This window comes from Lonchura striata, chromosome 2 (genome assembly GCF_050655825.1).
Source record: "Lonchura striata isolate lonStrDom1 chromosome 2, ASM5065582v1, whole genome shotgun sequence".
NCBI classification, from domain to species: Eukaryota; Metazoa; Chordata; class Aves; order Passeriformes; family Estrildidae; genus Lonchura; species Lonchura striata.
The window spans coordinates 155,221,671-155,244,494 of NC_140704.1; the positions used below are offsets into that span (position 1 = coordinate 155,221,671).

Genomic DNA, 22,824 nt, shown 5'->3' on the forward strand with positions numbered 1-22,824 from the left:
ACAGGACCGTTTGGGACAGCAACAGCTCAGCCCTTCTGGAATAACTCCTTTATTTTCTAGAATTCCATAATGGTTTGGATTGAGAAGAACCTTAAAGCTCCTGCCATGGGCAGGGACACCTATCTGAGGTTGCTCCAAGCCTCACCCAACCTGGCTTTGGACACTTCCAGGGATGGAGCACCCAGAACCACACATGGAATGAGTGGCAAAAAGCCTCCAGTCACAGATACTCGGAAAAAAAAAAAATCACTCCCTGTTTCAATGACATGCATTCCAAGACCTCCATTTCCAACCAAAACAGCAATAATTTCAACACGAGAATGAGTGAAAATAAACACACGGGAAGCACCAGGAGCTTTGGAATACAGAGCCCTGGACATCAGCCCTGAGGTGCCAGAAGGTTTTGCTGCCAATGCTACAGTTTGTTCACACCTGGGATTGACTGGGACGTGGGAATTCTGCCAGGAATGTGCTGATACTGCTGCTTTTGGGGATGTGGAAAGCAGCCCATTAATTGATCCCTGCCTGCTCCATTCCTGTCGGAGTCCAGGACATCCCTCTGGCTGCCCTGGCTGTCTTGAGACCCTGGCAGGGGTCTCAGAGACCTTGGCATGAAGTCAAAAACATCTGTGGCTTCGATTTTAACCTGTGGAAAAAGCTGTCAATTTTCCTTGAGTAATTAAAAGCCACAAGGGTTTGAGTAGTGTGGTGGTTGAAATAACACAGGGTGAAAAAGTAGAATTTTGGGATTTTTAGAGTGGGGTTCAGGGGAGTACAAGATGAAGGAATTTGGGCGTGTCCAGCCTTCTTCTCCTTTGTCTTGTCCTCCGTGTCTTGGTGTGATGATGACACTTTTCTATTGGTTCAAGGCAGAGATTCACAGTCTAACACGGGTGATAGGAATTGATAATAAATTGTAAATACAGACACGTAGTTTTGAGTATGTAAGGTGGGAGCTGCCCGGGGCTCAGGAGCAGAATGCCATGGTGGACTTGCTAGCCAGGGCTCAGCAGGTCAGAGAAAGAATGTTTAGATAATAATAAATAAACAACCTTGAAAGTGCAATCGGACACATTCCAGGCTCTTTCTTTGGCTGTACAGGCTGGCAGAAAAGACTCTTTACGACCTCGGGGTCACCCTGACACTCGGAACCCCGAGAAATGGACACATTCCCAGCTGGAGTGGGAATCACAGGATCAGCTCCAGGAATATTGGTCCCACTCCCCACCACACATCCCACAGAGCTTGGCCCAGCGTTATCCTATTTCCTAGAAAATTCCCCATTTCCTAAACTTCTGTCTGGACAGTTCAGCTCTTGCTCTGGATACAGGAGCTGAGCCAGAGCCAAGTGAAGGAAATAAGGAAATTACCAGGGCCTCAAGTGAGATGTCCTCTCCCAGACAAAAATTTAACCATATGGGGGTGCTTAAAATGCACTTTGTTCATGGCCAGCATGAATTTTAACCCCCTGCAATGTGAAACTGCTTTTAAATCCAACATCTTCCCTTCTACCTTCTCCTGACATGACACAAATTCCCTCCCATGTTTTTCCCATGTAATATCCCTGCAACTGCACAACTTTCTCCCCTCCTGGAGGTGAAAGAGCACAAAGTCCCCAGAAATTCTGTGAAATGTAAAACTTTGAGATTTTTTCCTTTGCCCCCAGTGCATCCCTAAACTAATCCTGGGTTTTATATTGCAGTTCCTGTTTTCCTGCTGTCATCACCTCATGTTTCCCCATCCATCCCACTCAGTCTGGAAAGGGCAGCACAGCTCCACTACACCAAGGAGACAGGATTACATTGTTGATCAGCACAATTAAGGCTCTTATTTAATCTCCTTCCAGGACGCCAGAGGAAGAAAGAAAAAATCCCAAGTATTTGGCAACTCTGAAGAGGAATTAAGAGTTCCCGAAGTCCGAAATCCCAATCAGCAATACCTGCTTCAACTGGAAATCCAGGTGCTTGCTCTTCCATACAAAAAAAGAAAAAAAAAGCACCAAACTCAACCCTCAGCCACCACCAGCAGCAAATTAGAAAGCAAAAATGCTTCCCAAATGAGCAGGATTTGGGATTTAACATGGAAGGCTCCAGCTCAGAATTCAAAGTCCTCGCCAGCCATGTCGATGGCCCAAGCAAACTTCTCCCTCTGGGTCTTGTTGTAGATCCTCTCGATGGGAATCCCAAACTTCTTGCACCTGTGCAGACCACAAGACACCAGTAGGGACCAGTTACCAGCAGTGTCCTCTCCACTGCATCCCTGGAAGTCTCCAAGGCCAGGTTGGATGGGGCTTGGAGCAACCTGGAACAGCGGAAGGTGTCCCTGCCCATGGAACACCACAGATTTTAATGTTCTTTCCAACCCAAACCATTCCATGATTTCACACCCAAGACTCACCAAGCCACAGTAATCCTGGGATCCAGGTAATTCAGCTTGGACGTGCCCAGGGCTATTTGCTTGTTCTCCTCCTTGTCTGTGGCCTGGATGTTCATCTTGGCCAATTGCTCCTCCAGCCTCTTCAACAGCTTCTTCTTCTTCTCCACATTGCTGAGGGCAGAGAAGGAACAACACAGAATGTCCCAAAGCCCAGAAATTCTATGGAATGGCAGAGTCAAAGGAGCCATTCAGCACTAACCTATCTCTCAATGGTTTGGATCTGGTGAGATGCTTTTTTAATATTAAGAATTAACAATTAAAAAAGTGTCATTTCCAACACCAAAGGTGGGCAAACAAAATCCAGCATCATGGAGTGGGTTTCCCAGAGAAGCCGGGACTGCTCCATCCTTGGAAGTGTCCAAGGCCAGGTTGAACAGAGCTTGGAGCAACTTGGGAGAGTGAGCAGTGTCCCTGAAGGGAACCATCCACAAGGTCTTAACCATCTTCCAAATTTCCATGAGAAAAGAAGGACACAATCCCAAACATGGGCATTTCTGTTCTGATGGGGTGTTGGGACACATCACTCCCATCCATGGGCCCTCTGGATTCCTCTGCAAGAGAAGATTCCAAGGAAAAGCCACTCACAGTTCTGCTTTGGCATCTTTTGTGTCTTTAAACTCATCTTCAGCTTTTTTCACTTCTTCCTGGGCTTCCTCCACTTGTTTCTTCTTGGCGTCAATCTGTGAAGGTGAAACAGTCAGACAACACTTCCAGCCTCCCTGAAGGTTTCATCTTCCTCCCTCTTTCCCTTCACACACCATTCCTCAATTTCTTACCAACCCTACTTCCCAATTTGTCCCTGCAGCATTTTCTGGGCTCAAGCATTTTTTAGCATCTTCTAAAATATCCTCCCAGCCCAGGTGCCACAAACACCTGGAGCTCTTAAATCTGTCCATCTTCTGCACGTGCCTGAGATGAGGGACTTGTGACAGCAGCAGAGCGCTCACAGAAGTCCCAGCCCTTCAGCAGGGTGTGAGCAAAAACTGAGGACAATTAAAAGTGGCAACTTAAGGTATGCTCAAGCTGCTCCTCTTGCAAAAAGGCAGGAAAACCAGTTTCTCTCATCTTGATCCAAGTGGGCCAGAGCTGCCATCACAAAAGGCTCCCAGCTTGGTTTGAAGACAGAGTGATGAAAAATGCCCTAAACTCATAAAATCTCACCCAAATTCTGTGCCAAGTTGCTTCCCCCAGGCATTTGAAATCACCACATCCCTCTCCACCCCTGGCTTACAACCCACTACTCCCAGGACTTTCCCTGATGTTCTTGACCAAGGTGATTCCTTCAGACATCACCCCAGCCCAAAAATGAAATTTGGAGGCCAGATTAGGTCTGGGATCTCTCTGCTGGGTCTGTCTCACCTTTTCCTGGAGGACTTGCATGGACTTGGCAAAGGTTTTTGGTATAGACCTCTGATGGTTGCACAGGATGGCCACGGCCCTGTTGGCTCGGTTGTAGGACAGGATCTTTCCTCCAATGTTGTCTTCAGCTGGAAATAAATGAAAAAAACATCACTCTGACTCCATTCCAGGAAGGGAATACAGCAGAAGGAAAGACAAACAAGTTGCTGTCACATTCTCTCTCCAGGGAGAGCAATAATGGTTGTGGGAATTGGGGAAGGACAATTGAGCATCACAGCCTGGTGCTGTGACTCATCCCTCACGCACCCAAGGAGGCAGAAATAGTGCAGCCAACCAGAAACACAAGGAAAAGAGGGAAAAATATTCCCACCCTGGCTATCAGTTAGTCAGAGTACCCCCGAGCGCACCATTTCTCACTTACCAACATCCCCGACTTGCTGCTCACCCCCATGCGTCACTCCCGCCCCACTCTGTGGAGCACTGCCCCAAGTGGGACATGGGCAGTTTTAGGGATCCCAAGGCAATGAGATGGACATTCTTGAACCCTTTGGTCCCACCATGCTCTGGTGGCACCATGACCCTGGGCACTCACGGTTGGTGAGGGCATTGAGCTGCTCCTGCAGGGTGATGGAAGCGTTGTAGGTCCTGAAGACTTTGGCTGTCAGACCATCCATGAGGTGCTGGAGGTGTTTGTTCAGGAAGGTGGTCTGGAGGAGGGAAAACAGGGAAAAGTGTAGGGAAATTCACATTAGTGGTAGGACAAGGAGGAATGGCTTCAAAGTGACAAAGGGTTTGACAGGATATTGGGAAGGAACTTTTCCCTGTGAGGCTGATGAGACCCTGGATGGAATTCCCACAGAAGTTGCCCCATCCCTGGAATTGTTCAAGGCCAGGCTGGATGGAGCTTGGAGTAACCTGGGATAGTAGAAGGTGTCCCTGCCTGTGGTAGGGATTTGGAACTTGATAGTCTTTAGGGTCCCTTCCTACCCAAACTATTCCTTGATTCCTTAAGGAATAGGACAAGTGGAAGCTGGGACAAATCTCTTTTTAGACCATATTCTGCCTAAGCAACCAAGACTAGGCGTTAACAAAAAATTAAATCCTGCAGCTTGTAGACCTACTTGTGGGGTCAGGTCATCATCTACCCCAAACTGGCCTAGAATTCCACCTAAATTCACAAAAAAAAAAAAAAGTCTCTCAAAGTAAAAAATTTCTGCCCACCTACGTCCAAGAGGACACATTTTAGCACTTGGGGACGTGGTTTAGTGGTGGACTTGGCAGTGCTGGGTTAATTCCTGGATTTGATGATCTTAGAGGTCTTTTCCAAACAATCATTCCTGACCTCACATCCAATATCACATCCCTGTTCTACCAAGAACATGGAGCTGCTTCATTGATCCCATATCCCATCCCAAGGAAGATGAGGGAGGAGATTTTTCCAGGAGGGAAGGCAGCACATCCACTTCTGTGGAGCATCAAAAAGCTGAGCTCTGGTACCTCCAGTAATTCCCCAAAATGTGGGCAGACCTTCCCAGGCTAAAAAAAGCCCAAGTGGGTGAGTTGGAGGAGGGAAGGAGCAGGAATCCAGCTCCTCAGGGAGTGGAGATACTCCAGTGCAAAAAGAGGATGGAAAACCTCACAGTGACAATGATGTCCCTAGAGAGCAGAGAGGTAAAATAAGGTGAAGGGACAACCACCAAAGGTGGCCAAGGGTGTCATGGTTTGGCTTCTCCTCCTTCAGGGCCACCAGGACTGTTTGAAAAGCTTCGAGGTGACAACTCACATTGAGGTGGTCAAAGAGGTCCTCGGTGGGGTCCTTGTTCTTCATGAACAGCTGCAGGTTCTTGAATACCTGAAGAGGGGGAAAGGACAGCCCTGGTCAGGGCCAAGGAATGAACTGCTCCCAGACATCTCCCTCATCTCTCTCCTCCTCCAGACGGACTCTGATTCACCCTGATGTTGGCCAACCTTCTCAATTTCACGGTGCCACTGGGTGTTCCCCCCATCATTCCCATCTCTGGCATTCCAGTTTCTCCACAAACACCATTAAAATCTCTTTTCCCATGGGTAAAGGAAAATTATTTAATACAAATGGAGACGTTTCAAGTCCTGACGTGCACGAGCCAACTGAGGGTGCTCCAGCAAGGTGTGGGACTTCTCCCTCATGAAGTAGACCAACCTTGGATATTCTATCCCAAAATTTCTCCCATTCTCCAGGGTTAAAGCGCATCTTGGTAACAGGTTTTGGATGGGAATTTGGGACTGATAAACACTGAGGGATCCCAGATAACCAAGCCTTTCCTGTATTCCTGCCCCACTCACCAGCTTCTCCACGGACACTTTGTTGTAGTAACGGATGGAGTCTTTCCCGAGGAAGTCGAACTCCACCACGTGCTCCTGCCCATCCAGCTGGGGGTGCAGCTGGATGTGCTCCACGCGCAGAGAGCAGCAGCCGACCGTGTCCGCAGTCTCCCCTTCCTCCTTCTCATTCCCAGCTCGCAGGGCCAGCTGAAAAGAAAATCGGGAGTCATCCATCCCATGCCATTCCACCTCAATTCCCCTTTCCCAGGTTGTTAAAGTGGATCAGGACTAGAGGAGATCAAATCATCTCCATCTATAGATTCACGGAATGATTTGGAAGGGACCTTCAGGATCATCAAATTCCAATCCCCTGCCATGGGCAGGGGTACCTTCCACTAAGGACAATTTTAATCTTCCACACCTCTGGAAATACTCAGATCCAGGCTGAATGGGACTTGGAGCCACCTGGTCAAGTGGAAGGCGTCCCTGCCCATGGCAAGGGGCTGGAATGAGATGATCTTGAATGTCCCATCCAGCCAAACCATTCCAGGATTCCATAATCATCCCCAGATTCCTCATGTGGAGCCACCCTGGGTGGCAGAACCAGCAAACACCAAAAACTACACATTGGAGTGGATCAGGGAAGTGAATTCCCAACTTCCACCTGGATGGGGGACCTGGGGTGAGGCTGTGGATACCTTATCAATGAAGTAGAGGGCCACTGCTCTTTGCCGCTTCTTTATCTCCTTGGATTTCCAGTCTTTCCTGTACTGAGCCCGGATTGTGTGGACAACATCCTTTAGGCGCCGAGCTACCTCGTATTTCTCCCAGTCCTTCTCCCCCTGGAATGGGAAACCAGGATGTTTTCCATTTCGTGCCCCATCTTTATTCCACCCCTACCAGTCAAGTCCTGCTCTAGAAACACCCCCAGCATCTAAATCCTGCTCAAACCCCACTGTTTTCTTGGGAAAAAAAATCCATGAAGGGAATAAACTGAGAAAGAAACAGCTCTTCCAGGATTTCCGTGCCCTCTGCTGGCCGTGCTGGGTTTGGATCCTGGCCAAGTTAGGATGTTCTCCATCAGCCAGAGGATGGCAAGGATCAATGGTCACACCATGGCCAAAGGTGGCTCCTTGGACACGTGGACTGACACAGGACTTGCTCAGTTGTGTCCACCTGGGCAGCATTCCCACTTTCCCTGAGCCCTTGGAAACAGCCTTAAATCCCCTTTCTCTTCCTGCAGAGCTCAATCCCATCTCTTCCTACCCTCCACTTCCTGGTTAATTTATGCCAGGATAACTCTGGTCCCTGTGGATCTTCTTAGCCCCTGTGGATCCTTTCAGCCCCCATCTGGCTTCCAACAGCCTTCCCTGGACACACACGAGCAACGTGGCACCAGGATCACTCTGCCAGGTGCAACCCATTCCTTGGAATAAGTTTGATGCTTCACAATCATCTGTCTTTTCCCTCATTTTGTTTATCAACTTTTAAGAGAAAGGCAAGGAAAAAAATTTTTTTGATACTCCACATCCTGGCTTTCCCAGATTGTTTTCACCTGACCAAGGGCATTATTCCAACCTTCAGCTTGGAGCTGGGATTCAGCATGATGTACTTCAAGGAGTTCTGGATGTTCTCTGTCCATGAGGCCAGCCAGGTGACCGTGTTGTCAAAGCGCACCTCCTTCCACTTGTGACCTTCTGGGGGCTCGGGAATCTTGGAATCCCTGTGGGAAGAGCAGGATTAGAGCCCTCGGACCACAAAGAATGAAATTTTCAGTGAGCCAAAGATAGTCACCACACTGAGAAAACACAGAATCCACCTAGAATTACTCCACAACATGGAATCATTAAAGGTGGAAAAGTCCTCCAAGATCGAGTCCAACCATGAACCGGCACTGCCAGGAGCACCAAACCATGTGCCCAGGTGCCACATCTACACAGCTTTCACACCCCTGCAGGGCTGGTGACTCCACCACTGCCCTGGGCAGCCTCTTCCTGTGCTTGACAACCCTTTCTGTGGAGATGTTTTTTCTAATATCCAACCTAAAACTCCATCTGGCACAATTTGAGGACATTTCCTCATCTTCTATATTTTTTTTTTTTTTTTCTGGGAGATTAAACCAAGCCCTGTGTGGCTTCATCTTCCTGTCAGGGAATTTTAGAAGGTTCCCCCCAGCCTGCTTTTCTCCAGGCTGAGCCTCTCCAGCTCCTTCAGCTGCTCCTGGTGCTCCAGACCCTTCCCACAATCAGGTGTTTATCATTCAGATGCTGGGAACAACAGAAAAACTTGCTGGAGCCTTGGGGAATGTTTTGAATCAAGGTCTCCAAATGGGTAGCTTAAGACCACTCCAGCTCACAAAACTCAGAGGGAAAAGCACTCTCAGGATGTGGAAATCACGGATTTTAGAAGAGGGAAAAACCCCAACTCTGGGCAGAGGAAGTTCCCAGTTTCCCCCAGTCCCAAGGGAAGCCCCAGGAGCTCAGCACTTCCAAGGACAACCCACTTGCTGCAGTTGATGATGACATCTTCTGGCATGATCCTCTTCTTCAGCATCCCCATTTTGGGGTGCTCCCCACGGCCACGGAAGAGCCCTGGAGGTTCAGTTTTGAAGTTGCCAATCTTCTCCCGGTGTCCATCCAGGATGCAGTATCCATATTCCTCCTGGATCTTATCCGCCTCCTCCTTCAGCTTCTGAAACAGGGACACCACAAAAAAAAAAAAAATAAAATCAGAATGGTTTGGATTGGAAAGGATCTTTAACATTCCAACCAAGAAATCTAAGTGCCATCATTCCCTTGGCAAAGTCCAGAATCCTCCAGACAGGGGAGGACTCCAAAACATGATCCAAGGACGACTGGCATCCTGCAAAGCCATGGAAGGTGCAGATCTCCTGATAAAATTCAGGAAGAGGGGGGTGATGGCCATGGAGACAGAGCTGGATTAAAGAAGTCCAAGTTCAGGGCACAGCACCAGGAAAGACAACAAAAGAGCCAAAATTCCCAAAACGTGTCATAGGAACCAGTCCTCACCTGCTTCTCCTCCTTGGGAAGCCCTTTCCGGGCCTCATTTTTCTCCACAAAATATTTGTGGATCTCTCCGAAGTCACATTTGTCCAGGTCCTTGATTATCTCTTGCTCCTCTGAGGTCATTTCCTGGGAAAGAGATGAGAGGGGCTGGGAAAAGCCAGGAGGAAAAACTGATTCCACATGGAGCTGCTGCTTTTGCCTGTCCTTGGAAAAGGGAATAGAGACCCATTCTTCAAAAATAGACAGCCAGTTCTGGGGTGGAAGAACCTAACATGGAAAAAAGTCCCCAAACACAACTGCAGGGACAGCACGAAATATATTTGGGAGGTGTAAACATTCCCTAGAAAGTTTTGGTTTGTTTTGGGATCAGAGGGCATTCATTTGGTGTTCCAATCTGGTTTTGGAGCTGTTTGCAAGATCCACTACCTGTACCCATCACTAAAACTCAGAGTGAGCACAGAAAGCAAATCCCAGCCCAAACCCACCAAAAAACATGGAAATAAATAATGATTTAGAACCTCATAATTATAAATAAGGAATAAATCCCCCCATTCCATATCCCACACCACAGTCTGGGGCTGATGGTTTTGATGGATATCAAGGAGCCCTCCCAGGGAAGGTACCTTCCTCCAGTCATGGAAGAAGTTGTTCTGGAAGATCTCCTTGGTGGTGTACTCATGATGCAACATTTTGGCATAAAACGTGGCAATTTCCTCCGTGGCCAGGCTCAGCTTCAAGGGTTTTCCTGGGAAACGAGAGGCAGGGACACCTTTCACTAGACTAGGTTGCTCCAAGTCCTGTCCAACCTGGAACACTTCCAGGGATAGGGCAGCCACAGCTTCTCTGGGCAGAATTTTGGATTAGTTCTTAGATTTTCCAAGGATCTTGAATCATCTTTTGGAGGCAAAGCCTTCCTGAGCTCTTTGGCCAGAGAAATACAACGAAACCAAGGAATATCTTGGCTCATCCTAGAAACTACTTGGAAATAATTTTTTTTTAGGAAAAAGTCATGGGGAGATGTCCAGGGAATGGTTGAGTCCTGCTCAAACCACTGGTTTTTGGGATTTTTAGACGGATGGGAATTGAGCCCTGGAGCAGCCCCTTGACAACCCCCAAACACCAGTTCCTCCGTGGGCTCTTCCTACTTGGGGTTGTTACCTGTCCACTCTTTTCCACCCAGGAACTGTGACATTTTTTAGGGAAAAAAAAAAGTCAACATCAAAGATCCCAAAGTCCAAAGCCACAGCTCAGATCCACAACACCTCAAAGGTCCCAGAGACCGTCCAAACCCTGTCAAGGCTCCTCCCCATGGAGCCAAAATCCCTGAGAGCCCCATGGATACCCCAGCAGTGCTGCCAGGCACCTCCTGGTCCCAAAGTGGCCTTTTTCCTACGGCACAAAAAAGCACGGGAAGCCCCAGGGAAGTGAGGAGCACCAAGGGAATGTGATTGCTTTCCATCTCCACCATCCCTCAGCTGACCCTCAATGTCCTTATTTCCCTTTGGTCCACCAGAAATGAGTTTAGGGATTAACTGAGAGCAGGGAATGGCAGGAAACCCAGTGGGAATGCCAGGAAAACACGGAGGCAGCAAAGGCCTGGATCTGTCCTGCCAGTGACACCCTGAGTTGCTCTAAGGTGATGTGAGGTGACCCTGGGGACATCAGGAGCTTGGAGCAGCCCAGGCAAATCCTTGGATGTGTCAGTCACTGAGGTCATGGATCAGTAAAATCCCCTTTTTCCAGCTCGTGGGAAAGCACGGATGAGCTGACAAAAGCTCAAAACCAAAATGCAGCTTAATGAGAAAAATCAGCAATTAGGATCAGCTCCCCAAAAACCCCCATAATTCCAACCAGGTGTAAGATCCTCCAGCTTGATCCCATGGCTTTTCCAACGGGATATTCGACTTCCCTAAGGAAAGGGCACCACCCCAAGACCTAGGTGCCATCCCAGCTGTACCATCGTAATAAAACTGCACATCCTTGGGCAGGGGCTCGTAGGGGGGCACAAAGTAGGGCCCTCGGTGCTCCAGCTGCATCCATTTGACTCCATCTTCCTTCTTCTCCTCTTCCCACCTGGAACGAGACACACAGGAGTCCATGAGAATATCCCAAAACCTGGCATCTCCTCCCAAGGTCACACGGGGAGAATGCTCAGAGCAGTGACAGCTGGCACAAACTCCAGGTGAAATCCCGTCTTCTCTGCTGCTGCCTCAGTTTCCCTGTTCTTTAAAACAAGGAAAAACTGGAATGGAATCCATGAAATTGAGACGTGGTGACATGGAGGAACTCCAAGGGGAGTGAAGAGATCCTAAAAGCCATGTCATTCCAACCCCTTTCCATGGGCAGGGACGCCTTCCACTAATCCAGGTTGCTCCAAACCCCATCCGATCCAAGGAATATTCCAGGGATGGAGCAGCTAGAGCTTCTCTGGGAAACCTATGCCTCATAAATATTTATAACTTTGATTTTAACACAAATAAGACCTTAAGGAATCTTTCCCCCTGCCAGAGCAAATGGGATTTTAAAGCCACTATAAGTTTTAACTGCGAGGATTTAAAAAACAGCAACAAAAACCCCCAATAAAAATAAATTTAAAAATTACAAAAATAGTCATTTCAAAAAATCCAACCAGAAAAGCAGGAGCAGGACTCTAAAAAGAGGGATAAAACCACAGGTTAGGGTCAGAGGAAGAGCGCTGGTGACAGGCAGGGATCTGTCCCCCACAGCCAGGCTGGCACTGTCCCTTTAATCCCAGCATCTCCAGGAAAAGAAAAGCCAAGGATTTCCAGGATTTCCAAGGATTTTCTACACAAAGAAAGCAAAACTCCTGTTTCTCACTCAGCATGGCCCAGGAAGTTAATTGTGATTTTTTTTTTTTCTTCCCCATGGGAAGCAGAGTGGAATAAATCCATGGTATCCAAAAGTGCAAATAGTCGAGGAAAACCAACAAACTCCAGGAATTTGGGCTGAAAGCATCAGAGAAAGGCTTCCCAAAATTCTGGGATCCCAAATCCCTGCAGAGCATCACCCATGCTCACCTTGCACAGCCCCCCCGAGCCCATCCAGAGGCCAGGGAGGGTGACATTTGGGAATTTCCTCATGGGAAATGTAGCTGTGGATAATTTTTTGGGGTTGAATTCCCACATACCAGCCTCTGTGCTGGGATCCAGCCATTCCAAGCAAGGCATCGATTAGGAAAAAATAATCTATAAAATCCCACTTTTCACATCACCCTGGATCCTTCAAGTGCCACCTCAAAGCTCCAGGTATCCATGGATATCCGTGTCTGGGATAACGGCTCCTCCCTGATCAGGGTTTGCCATAGGTTCCCAAAAAGCATCCCAAAAATCCTCCTGCTCTGTCCCAGATCTTGGGGAGATCTGGGAGAGAGTGACACCAAGTGGTTAAAGTCTCACTTCCAAAAAATAATCCAGCATCCAGCGGCCACATTCCACATCCTTTCCTACAAAATACCTGCCTGGATCATCCCAAATCTGCTGGAGAAGGAAGTGGGGAAGGAATTTAACCCCTCTACAGCTCCCTGATAAAGGTTTTATTATTATTATTATTATTATTATTAATTTATTTATTTATTTAATATTTATTCCTAATTAAAATTATTATTTAATAATAACTATTATTATTATTATAATTCCCTTCCAATAATTATGAGCTTCTCCCTTCCCAGGACAGGAAAATCATTGGAGGAGAAAAAAATATTGCAAATAAATTTTTAAATAAAAATAAAAATAATGACAATACAAATCCTGCTGTGCATTCAGGATCTCATTCCCTGATCCCTCACCCATTTCCAAGAGTGGCAAGTTCAAGGCTCAGGGCAATATAGGAAAATAGCCAAAAAATAGGGATTTTCACTGTTTTGTCCCACAAAATAAAATAAATCCCAGTCCCAGGGTTAGGCCTGCCAAAGGCACACTGGAATTTACCATTTCCATTTGTTTTCCGCTTCTTTTTCTTCTTCCTTCTGTTTTTTAGTCTTTTTATTGTTCTTTTCTTCCTCTTTTGTTTCTTCTCCTCCTTCCTTCTGTTTTTTAGTCTTTTTATTGTTCTTTTCTTCCTCTTTTGTTTCTTCTCCTCCTTCCTTCTGTTTTTTAGTCTTTTTATTGTTCTTTTCTTCCTCTTTTGTTTCTTCTCCTCCTTCCTTCTGTTTTTTAGTCTTTTTATTGTTCTTTTCTTCCTCTTTTGTTTCTTCTCCTCCTTCCTTAGATTTCCTTTTCCCAGTTTTCCCTGGGGTTTCCTCCTCTTCACTCATTGTCTCTTTTGTTTCCCCCTTTGGCATTTTCTTCCTGTTTTTCCTCTTTTTCCCTGGAATATCTCCCTTCCCTTTATCCTTGTCCACCTTCACCTCCTGCCCCATCCCTGCACTCCCAGTCTCTCCCAATCCTTCCTCCCCTTTCTCAACCACCTCTTCCTCCTTCTCTATTCCTTTTCCATCTCCACTTCCTTTTCCCACTTTCTCCTCCTCTTCACCTCCCACCCTTTTCTCTCCCTCCTCGTCTTTCTCCATCTCTTGCTCCTCTTCCAGCAATTTTTCCTTCTTCATTTTCCTCTTCCCCACCTTTTCCACCCTCTTCACTTTCCCCATCCTGTGCTTCTTTGCTTTCCCCTTCTCCTGCTTTTTCTTCCCATCATCCCATCCCTGGCTGCTGTTGCTTCTCTGTCTTTTGGCTCTTCCCTGTTCCCCTTCCCAACTCCTGCCTTCATCCCCCTCTTCCTCCTCAATGCCATCCATCAAATCCTCAAATTTATCCTTCCTCCCTCTTTTTCTCTTCAATCCCATTTTCTGCTTATTTTCCTCCCATTTCTTCCCTCCTTTTCTCTTCAATCTCTTTTTGTGCTTGCTTTCCTCCTGGTTTTTCCCTCTTTTTCTCTTCAATCCATTTTTCTGCTTGTTTTCCTCTTGTTTCTTCCCTCTTTTTCTTTTTGGGGCTTGGGAATCCTCTTCCTGCTGTGGGATAGGGGGATCCAGCTCCTTCTCCTCACTCTCCCTCACATCTAGGAGCCCCACATCCCTCTCCAAGGGATCTCCAGAGGGGGATGCAACCCCACCAGCAACACCTTCGCTTGGGACCTGTGGGAAGCAGGAATATGGGAAGAGATTTTGGGAAAGCAGAGAGGTTATCCCAAATCCCAAGCAAATGGTGGAGAGGCAGCATTAGGTCCAGGGGGTGACATTCCCCCCGGTTTTCCTACCCCAATTCCATTCTGGATCTCCAAGAGCTGCTCTCCCACTGCAGGTCCCGTTCTCTGGGATTTCTCCTGAGACCTACAACGTCATCACAGCCTATTCTTACCACCAGCATTCCCCTCTTCCATCCCAAATTAGGGAATTGCTCCCTCATTTCCCTCCAATCGTGGTGGCACCACAGATGGAGATGTCCCAAGGCAGCGGGGAATGACCTCAAACTGGATTTTGTGGGATGAGGAAGCTCAAAGGAGCAGAACCACAAGGTCACCAGACAGAACAGGGGAGGTCCCAAGGAAATATTCCCAGAGAAAGCTCAGGAGAAAAGGTCTGGCAGCACAAAGGAAGGGATCAGGCCAATCATGGAAAAGGAGACAGACGGGACACAATTCCTGGGACTGTGGGGATGATTCCAGTGGGGAATGGGCAGGGAAGGAGCCTCATCAATAAAACAGGACAAGGAGTGTCCGGATCCATGATCTCCACCATCCATACGGATGAGGAATCCAGGTGTGTTCCCCTGCTCAGCAGAGAGGTGAATCTTTGGGAATTCTGTGGGATTTGCAATCATTATAAAGCACCAACCCGCCCCTATAATTTCTCCCGAGGCTTCTTAGAGCCAGGCAGGGAGTTCTTCAAGGTGTTCATATTCCAGAAAAACCCAGCAAAATAAGAATGAGGAAACAGCAGCACAGCCTAAACCAAGCTTATGTCCCCTAGGCTGAGCCTAAAACTCCAAAGGGTGGATTTAGGTGGGGTATTAAGAGAAAATTCCTCACTGAAAGGGTGGTCAAGCACTGGAAGAGGCTGTCCAGGTGGGATCACCTTCCCTGGAAGTGTTCCAAAACCCTATGGATGGGGTGCTCTGGGACGTGGTTTAGTGGTGACCTTGGATAATTTTTCCAACCATAAGAATTCCATGAGTTCAATGTTGAGGTGATGGTGTCCCTTTCCCACAGGGAAACCTGGGGCTTTCCCTTCTGGGTCATTGTCACCTCCCAGCCAAATCCTCTGGTCCATCCTAGCTAAGCCTGGAGTTAAGCTCAAGCCACAAATCAGATCCGTTCCCTGCTTTTCTCAGCTCCTGGATCCTGCAGCAGGAAACCCTTTGGAAGCACATCCAGCTTCCCTGATCCTTCCCAAAAAAAAGAGTTGTAAATCCAGTTTCCACCTCCCAAACAGGATAATGATTGCTCTTCCTGGACTTCCAAATAGAGAAGAGCCAAAATTCCTGCTTTTAGCCAAAATACGGCAAAATTTCTGCAACAGAAAGTGTGAATTTTGGTCCCTTTCCATAAATGAATCTAGGCAGATAATTAATTACCAGGCTGTGGGACATCAAAGCAAGGAAAACCTTTGAGCTGGCTTGGGATGAAAACAAGTTCCAAAAAAAAAAAAAATAAATAAAACCAGGAGCTGGATGCTTTTTCCTCACTGTTACACAATCCCACTAAACTCCTTAGGGAAAATTATCCTGCAAAACACGCTCAGTCCCTCCAATCCCATCAGCAGGAGCAGAAGGCAAAATCCCAGCACCTTTTGGGATCAGCTCCTTCCTCCAAAGGTTTTATTAGAGGCCTCTCACTGGGAATTTTTAAGAGGCAGAGAGGATTAACCAGCTTCAGGAATTCTGGTTCCTATCTCTGCCAGGATCTAGAGGGAAAAAACAGCCTTTTCCCAGGATTTGGGAGGCTGGTTGTTCCCACCAGGACTTCCCCAAATTTATGTAGGAATGTGCACCTGAGCAATCATACCCTGCTGACTGGGGAGGGTGGATGGGGCTGGAACTTCCCTCTCCACCCTCAAATCCCAGGATTGAGCCTCAAATTCCACTTGGGATCAGTTTTGGAAAGCTTTAAAGTCATCAGAAATACCAGGATGTGGAGAAGATGCTCCAGGAAGGCACCAGCAATCCAGGAGGGAAAATCAGGATTGTGCAGCTCCACAGGGAGGAGAAGAAAAAGGACAAAATTCCAGTTCTCTGGATGAAAAATAATCCAAAAAATGACTCGACTCACCTGGAAGAACCTTCCAGCCCCACTGCTGGCCCTTGAGGGGAGGTTGCTTTGGTCTCCTCCTAGAAAATATCAAGGATTTGGGAAAGGTTCCCTGGCACAGGTACCCCAAACCAGCACTTTTCCCTCCCTCAGCCCCCTTGGCTGGAATCCAGGAACCCAAAATACCAGGTTTTTCCAAAGTTTTGAGGTTTTACGGGGTTAGGAAATCCCTGGTTTCCTTCCAACAGCACAATAAAGGAATTTTTATGGATAAATATAGGAAAACTCCCAGCCCTCCTCTACCACCTGCTCATTGGAAGCACTGCTGGGAGAGGAACCCAGGGAACAGAAGGTATGGGAGGGCTCCAAAATAAAGATGGATCAAATTCCAGGTGCTTGGAAGATGAAATCACCCTTGCAGCAGATGGCAAGAGGGAAGGAGAAGTGGGGAGCAAAGCCACGGGGTGGGAAATACAATAGGGATGAGTAGAAAGCAAGGAAAAGGAAAAAATACAGATATCAGGGATATGAGCTAAAAGAAAATAAGCTCAGAGGGGACACAAAACAGATCCTCAAAATCTGACTCTTGGAGGACAGAAAGGACAGATTTTTTTTTCCTAAAGAAAGGGGAAAAAATCAAAATATACGGGAAATGGGGATAAGAAGCTAAAAGACACAAAGAGATGCTTAAAATCTGACCCATGGATGCCACCAGAAACTCTGGAGAAAGGTAAAAAACATGAAAATATAGGGAAAATGGGGACCTGAAAGAAAATGAGCTCTGAGGGGACATAGAGCCTTCAAATGTGACCATGGAGGCCATGTGAAACCCTGGAAAATGGAAAAAAAAAAATCAAACTATAGGGAAAACAGGGGACCTGATAGAAACCAAGCTTGGAGAGGACACAGAGCCCTAAATTCTGTCCCTTGGAGGCCATCAGAATTCCCATCCCACGTTTTTACACTTGTTTTCCAAGCTGGAACCATCTTCTCCTGCTCCTGACCACACAAGGCATCCCAAAACTCATCCAGGGCTTGCCAAGCACCAAGATTCTCACTCTAAATCCCGACTTCCCCAAATTTCTCTTCCCAAGGCTTTCAAGGGAAGCCAAAACCACGCAGGGATCTCTCCTGAAAGCTGCTGGGAGAACTCATTAAGGGGAAAATAAAACCCTGAGTTAATTACAGGTTGGTTTTGTCCACATAAACTTTCATTCCCTGGGAACACGCCTGCTCTTGGATTCACAATCCTTCAGAAACCCTGTTGGGAAATTCAGGAAGAGCCACGACCTTCCAAAGTCATTCCTGCCTGCAAGTGCCTGATGGTTGTACTGGGAATGCCAGGACCACAGGCACCCTTGGGGGGTTTCAAAGCTGTTCCTTGAATTTGATCCACCAGGAGACTTTGGGGACATTTGGGATCCTGTTTGTGAGAGGGATGCAAAGAGGGGAAAAAGGAAAAGCAACTCGGCTGGATTTGCACACCAAGAGGACAAATTAACACAGGAAAAGCAAAATACAGCAGGGATTTGCTGGGATTTGTGCTCTCCAGCACCGGGAGAGGATCATGGAATGGTTTGGGTTGGAAAGGATCTTAAGGAATCTCATTTCACCCTCACCTTCCACTATCTCAGGTTGCTCCAAGCCCCATCCAACCTGGCCTTGGACACTTCCAGGGGGGCACGAACAAGGAAGTGAAAACCAAATTGCTGAGGAAGGGATTCCCAATCCCAACCTTCTGCTTAGGAAGTGAGAGTCACCTGTATCCTGGTGCTCCCCACTGATGCCACCAAATTGTGATGTACTCAACCCCAAAACCAGGAAACTTACTCCTTAATTTAATTTCAGATGCTCAAAAGCTCCTTCCAGGGGCTTGCACCAAACTACAAGCCAGAACCCTCCCAATTCCCTTGGGAAGAAGCCACGGGAACGCTCCCCAGTCCTTCAGCAGAGCCACCACCACGTACCGACCCGGGCGCAGCTCCCTCCTCGGCTTGGATCCCATTCCAGAGGCTGGAGTCAAGGCCTTTCCCATCTGCAGCCTCCTGCTTCAGGGAGCTTCTTGGCCAGAAATGGGACAGAGAAAGGACACACATATTTTAGGATCATGGTTTGGGTTGGGAGGGATCATGTTGTTGCTCCAAGCTGCTTCCATGGGAAGGAGCACCTTCTGCCATTCCAGGTTTTTCCATGCTCCATCCAACCTGGCCTCGGACACTTCCAGGGATGGGGCAGGCATGGCTTCTTTGGGAAACACCTGCCTGGGGCTCACCACCCTCCCAGGGAAGAATTCCTTCCTGATATCCAATCTAAACCTTCCATCCTTCAGCTTCAGGTGATTCCCCTTTTCCCATCACCCCATTCCCTTTGTTTTTCCCCTATTATTTTTCCTATCAAACTCATTTTGATAACCAAAGCAACACAAGGAAAGCAGAGCTGAGTATGGCATTCCCATACACTGGGAATAACCCAGATGGAAAAGCCCAGCCCTGCAGATCCCATCTCCATCCCAATCCAAGGGCTGACCTGCTGATGACGTTCTCCTGCAGTGGCTTTTCCTTGACTTTTGATGGTTTCTTCTTCTTCTTCCCTTTTACCGTGGAAGGCTTCGCAGCCGGACGGAGCAGGATAAAGGAAAAGGAAGTTCATGCCATGGGTTTGATTCCCACTGAATTTTTGGGATAATTACAAGGGTCTCCCCAAAGCACAGAGGGGGGTGTGGTACCTTCACTGTGTATTCCAGCTCCTTCACCAGGAGCGCTTCTGGCCTGTCCTTTCCCTTTTCCAAGTCATTCTTTCGCTTCCTGGGATGAGGAAGAATTGATCCCACTGAGACCAGCCCCTTGGTGGTAGCCATAAACCATGGCATGATGCCATGCTTCCTAACCCTGATGCCCAGCAGCACTAAAGATTGCTTCCCAAAGGAATTCTGAAGGAATTTCTCTTTTTGAGTGTGAAATTCCCAGGAAAACCAGGGTGGCAACAAAGCTGGAGCCCCCCAAAATCCCCTGCCACGCTCCATGGTACCCACCTGCTGCTGCTCTTCACTTCACTGGTTTTTGACACCCCCATGGCTCCGTCATCCACAATTTCCCGGGAGTGCCAAGGCAAAGAATCCAAGGATGGTCACTGGAATGAGATGGAAACAGCACAGGGTTGGTGCCACCCCAGTTTTCCTCTCCAAGGAAACCCCAACAGCTCAGTCCCAAAGTTTGGAGCCCACAGGGTCAAGCTCAGCTTTAATGAGGACCCATGTTGAAAAAATTTAAGCTCAGTCCCTGAACTTCTGTTGGAGGTGGCAAAATAAAAGGCAATAAAATGAAAAAAGAGGAAATCCCCTAAAACAGTTCAGGAATTTTCACACCTTCCACCACCACGATTAATAATAATTAAGCACAGCAGAGGAATGGGGTAAACTGAGGTGTTGAGTCGCCACCAGCACCTCTCCCCTCTCCTCTTCTCATGGAGCAGCCAGACTCTCCAAGTCCCTGTTTTCCCTAGAAACTCAAGAGGATGCAAGGAATATTCCTGGTTCCCATCCATGAAAAACCCCCACACTGAGGGGAAAAAAAAAATTAAAAAAAAAATCAGGATTTCTCAAGGAGGTAAGCAAAAACCAGTCTGAAACATCCTGAAAGTTTTTCTGGGAGTAGAAAACACTTGGAAAAACTCCATATTTTACCAGGCTTTGCTGCACCAAGAGCACTTGGAGCTGTAGTGGGGATGAAGCTCAGTTGGTACAGGAGAACATTCCCAATCCCAGCCAGGCTGGAGAACACCTCACTCCTCACCCAGCTGCTTCCCTAAGGGAAGTCCCCCCTCTCCCAGGAAGCTTCTTTAAAATCTCCCTCCAATCAGCTTGATTGGAGCCTCCCAGCCCAAGATGCACCCTGGGAAATGAAGTTTTAGCCCAAAAGCTGAATTTTGGGAATATCCCTCAACCAGCAACTCCTCAGCATGTAGCCTTGGGAAGCAGTGAAATATCTTGGACCACTCAGGTGGAGAACAGGGCCAAAAATATGGATTTTAAAATAATCAGGAAAAACTTGCTTGGCAGGAGATGCTTCCTCTTCAATTACATCCTTAAATTAATCCCCAAATCCATCTTTTCCCAGCTGCCTCTCATCCATCAGAGCTCCATGGTTGGATGTAGAGGGGTCTGGGCACAAAGCCCCTAACCCTCATCCTGAAACCCATCCCACTCCTCTCCAGCCCTTTTCACAGGATGAGTCCTTTGCTTCCAACCTGCCCCTGATGTCATCAAGAACCTCATCCCAGCTGAGCCTCCCTAATGTGCTCATCCATCCCAAAACAGGTGTAGGCAGCACACCTGGGAATGGGATGGGTAATAGGGATAACAGGCAAAAGCTTTCCCCAAATTAGGGGAGAAAAGAAGGATCCAGGGAGAGCTCAGAGCCCCTTCCAGTGCCTGAAGGGGCTTCAGGGGAGCTGGAGAGGGAATTTGGATAAGGGATGCAGGGACAGGACACAGGGAATGGCTTTAAACTGGAACAGGGCCAGATTAGATGGGATATTGGGAAGGAATTCTTCCTTGTGAGGGTGGTGAGGGGCTGGAATGGAATTCCCAGAGCAGCTGTGGCTGCCCCATCCCTGGAAATGTCCAAGGCCTTGGATCAACCTGTTCTACTGGAAGGTGTCCCTGCTGTCTGTACTGGATGACCTTGCAAGCCCATTCCGACCCAAACCATCCCATAACTCCAGGAAAACTCCGAGGTTTTGGGTCAGCAAAGGGCGCTGCTCCACGCGGAATCCCCAGCCAGGATGAGGAGCGGGGACCCCACATTCCCTTGGGAAGGTCCCGCCCGGTTGGCGGCCGGGAGCGGAAACCCCCGGAGGAAGGGCTGGATCTGGGAAAGCCTCTTTGATCCCTGTTGCGCCATCCCGGGAAAAACACATCCAAGCCACCTTTCTGGCTGGATGAGTAGAGGCTGTCCAGGGGTGGGAGCCAGCCCCGGGGAAGGGAGCAGGGAAGGACAACTTCAAGCCGGGGCTTGTTCGCCCTTGTCCGCCTCCTTCCAAGGACAGCTTGGGATTGAATGTCTCCCGTTTTTCCCTGGATTCCATAAGATTTACTCAGCTTTCTCCTAAGTTTTCTGTGTCCACAACAGGAAAAGATGGGTTTTTCAGGGATGTGAGCTGGGAAAAAAACCTGTCCTAGCCTGGAGCAGCTCCAGTTTGCTCCCCGATCCCACCCAAGCAGAACCTGGGATAAATCCCTTTAAAATTAAGCTGAGTTTTTGCGTATTTTTATGGATTTTTCCCTTCGCAGATGCTCTTTGCAATGGGGGGAATTGGAATGTGAGCTCTGCTTGGGAAAAGTGGAGCACAATTGGGTTTGGCTCATCCTTAGGAAAAACCAGAGTGGAATGGGATCCCTGCACTGTTTGGTGACACCACAGCAGCTATATCCGTGAAATATTCCAGATTAATCAGTAATTCCATTTTTCTATTACAGCTGTTCCTTTTGGATTGGAAAATCCTGGAGAAGCCCTTGCCTGGGATCGCACAGCCCTTGAAGCTCTGATGAGAAAAAATAACTGGGAAAGGTGGAACAGGCTTAATAAATACAGTTATAAAATAAATCCACACCCTATTAAACATTTAGTGTATCCTGGGCTAACATTTTCCACCCAAGAAGCAGCTGGATCAGCATGGACTTCCCCGTGTCCCACTGATATTAATTGGATTTATCACTCACTAATTTCATTGTGGCCCACTTAAAGACTCAGGGACCTTCTTGTGGTCGGTGACAAAGGTTCGGAGCAGGAATACAGGGCAGGATTCGCCTGCAAAAAGGAATAAAATGGGTTTGAGCTTACTTCTTCATTATTTTTTCATTATATTTCGTATGGTTTATAGAGGACCAGCCACCAACAGGGCAAGGGCACAGCAGCCCAGATGTTGAGGCGAGGAGGAGGGGAGCTGGAGGGGAGGAGGGTGCAGGGGTAGAATGAGGGAGGGACAGCCCAGATGTGGCCAGGGGGGCGAGCGAGTAGCCCAGATGTAGCTGGGATGGGGGCGGGAGCTCCTTGCGGTAGGCGGGGATCGCCCAGATGTGGCCGGGGTAGGAACCTACGAGCGCCCAGATGTGAGGCAGGGAGCGGGGACAGGCCCAGATGCGGCTGGAACGGGGGGCGGGGTCGCCTGGCCGGAGCCAGGGGTCGCCCAGATGTGGCCGGGATGGCGAAGGCGCCCCTTGTTTTAGCCGGGATCATCCAGATGTTTCCGGAGCCCCCCCCCCCTCCAGATGCGGAGCCGGGAGGGGCGGCCCGCGCGTGTGGGCGGGGCTTATAGCCACGCCCCCCGTGACGTCACCCGCGTTCTAATTCCCACCGTTGCCACGGGCAACGACCCCTCCGCTCCTCCCCCCCGCCGCCTCTCCCAACGCCGCGCGTCTATTGGGCGGCGCCGCCGCCCATCAACGCTGTGCCGCGTTCTCATTGGTCGTTCGGCGGTTAAGCCCCGCCTCCCCGCCCTG

At 48.4% G+C, this 22,824-nt stretch overlaps 1 protein-coding gene across 1 annotated transcript; it reads right to left on the reverse strand.

Moving 5' to 3' along the window:
• Positions 1 to 31: 31 nt before the first annotated feature.
• On the reverse strand, positions 32 to 20,151 carry TOP1MT (DNA topoisomerase I mitochondrial). Its single transcript, XM_021539089.3, has 21 exons — positions 20,008 to 20,151; positions 19,357 to 19,454; positions 19,051 to 19,129; positions 18,852 to 18,931; positions 18,293 to 18,383; positions 16,347 to 16,405; positions 14,337 to 14,409; positions 13,070 to 14,214; positions 11,080 to 11,195; positions 9,746 to 9,867; positions 9,126 to 9,248; positions 8,600 to 8,787; positions 7,675 to 7,819; positions 6,795 to 6,938; positions 6,118 to 6,303; positions 5,579 to 5,647; positions 4,388 to 4,502; positions 3,796 to 3,923; positions 3,022 to 3,116; positions 2,398 to 2,547; positions 32 to 2,197 (listed from the first exon to the last, which is right to left on the reverse strand). The coding sequence occupies exons 2-21, from the start codon at positions 19,395 to 19,397 to the stop codon at positions 2,095 to 2,097; spliced, it is 3,252 nt and encodes a 1,083-aa protein (XP_021394764.3). The 5' UTR covers positions 19,398 to 19,454; positions 20,008 to 20,151; the 3' UTR covers positions 32 to 2,094.
• Positions 20,152 to 22,824: the final 2,673 nt, after the last annotated feature.

Bases quoted from the DNA above. Each gene is read 5' to 3' on its own strand.
- TOP1MT (XM_021539089.3), bottom strand. From the start codon at position 19,397: ATGGGGGTGTCAAAAACCAGTGAAGTGAAGAGCAGCAGCAG. The intron at 7,820-8,599 runs GTGGGTTGTCCT...CTCTTCCCACAG, and splicing joins GTCATCATCAACTGCAGCAA to GGATTCCAAGATTCCCGAGC. The intron at 5,648-6,117 runs GTGAGTGGGGCA...CCCCCTCTTCAG, and splicing joins AAGTGTCCGTGGAGAAGCTG to GTATTCAAGAACCTGCAGCT.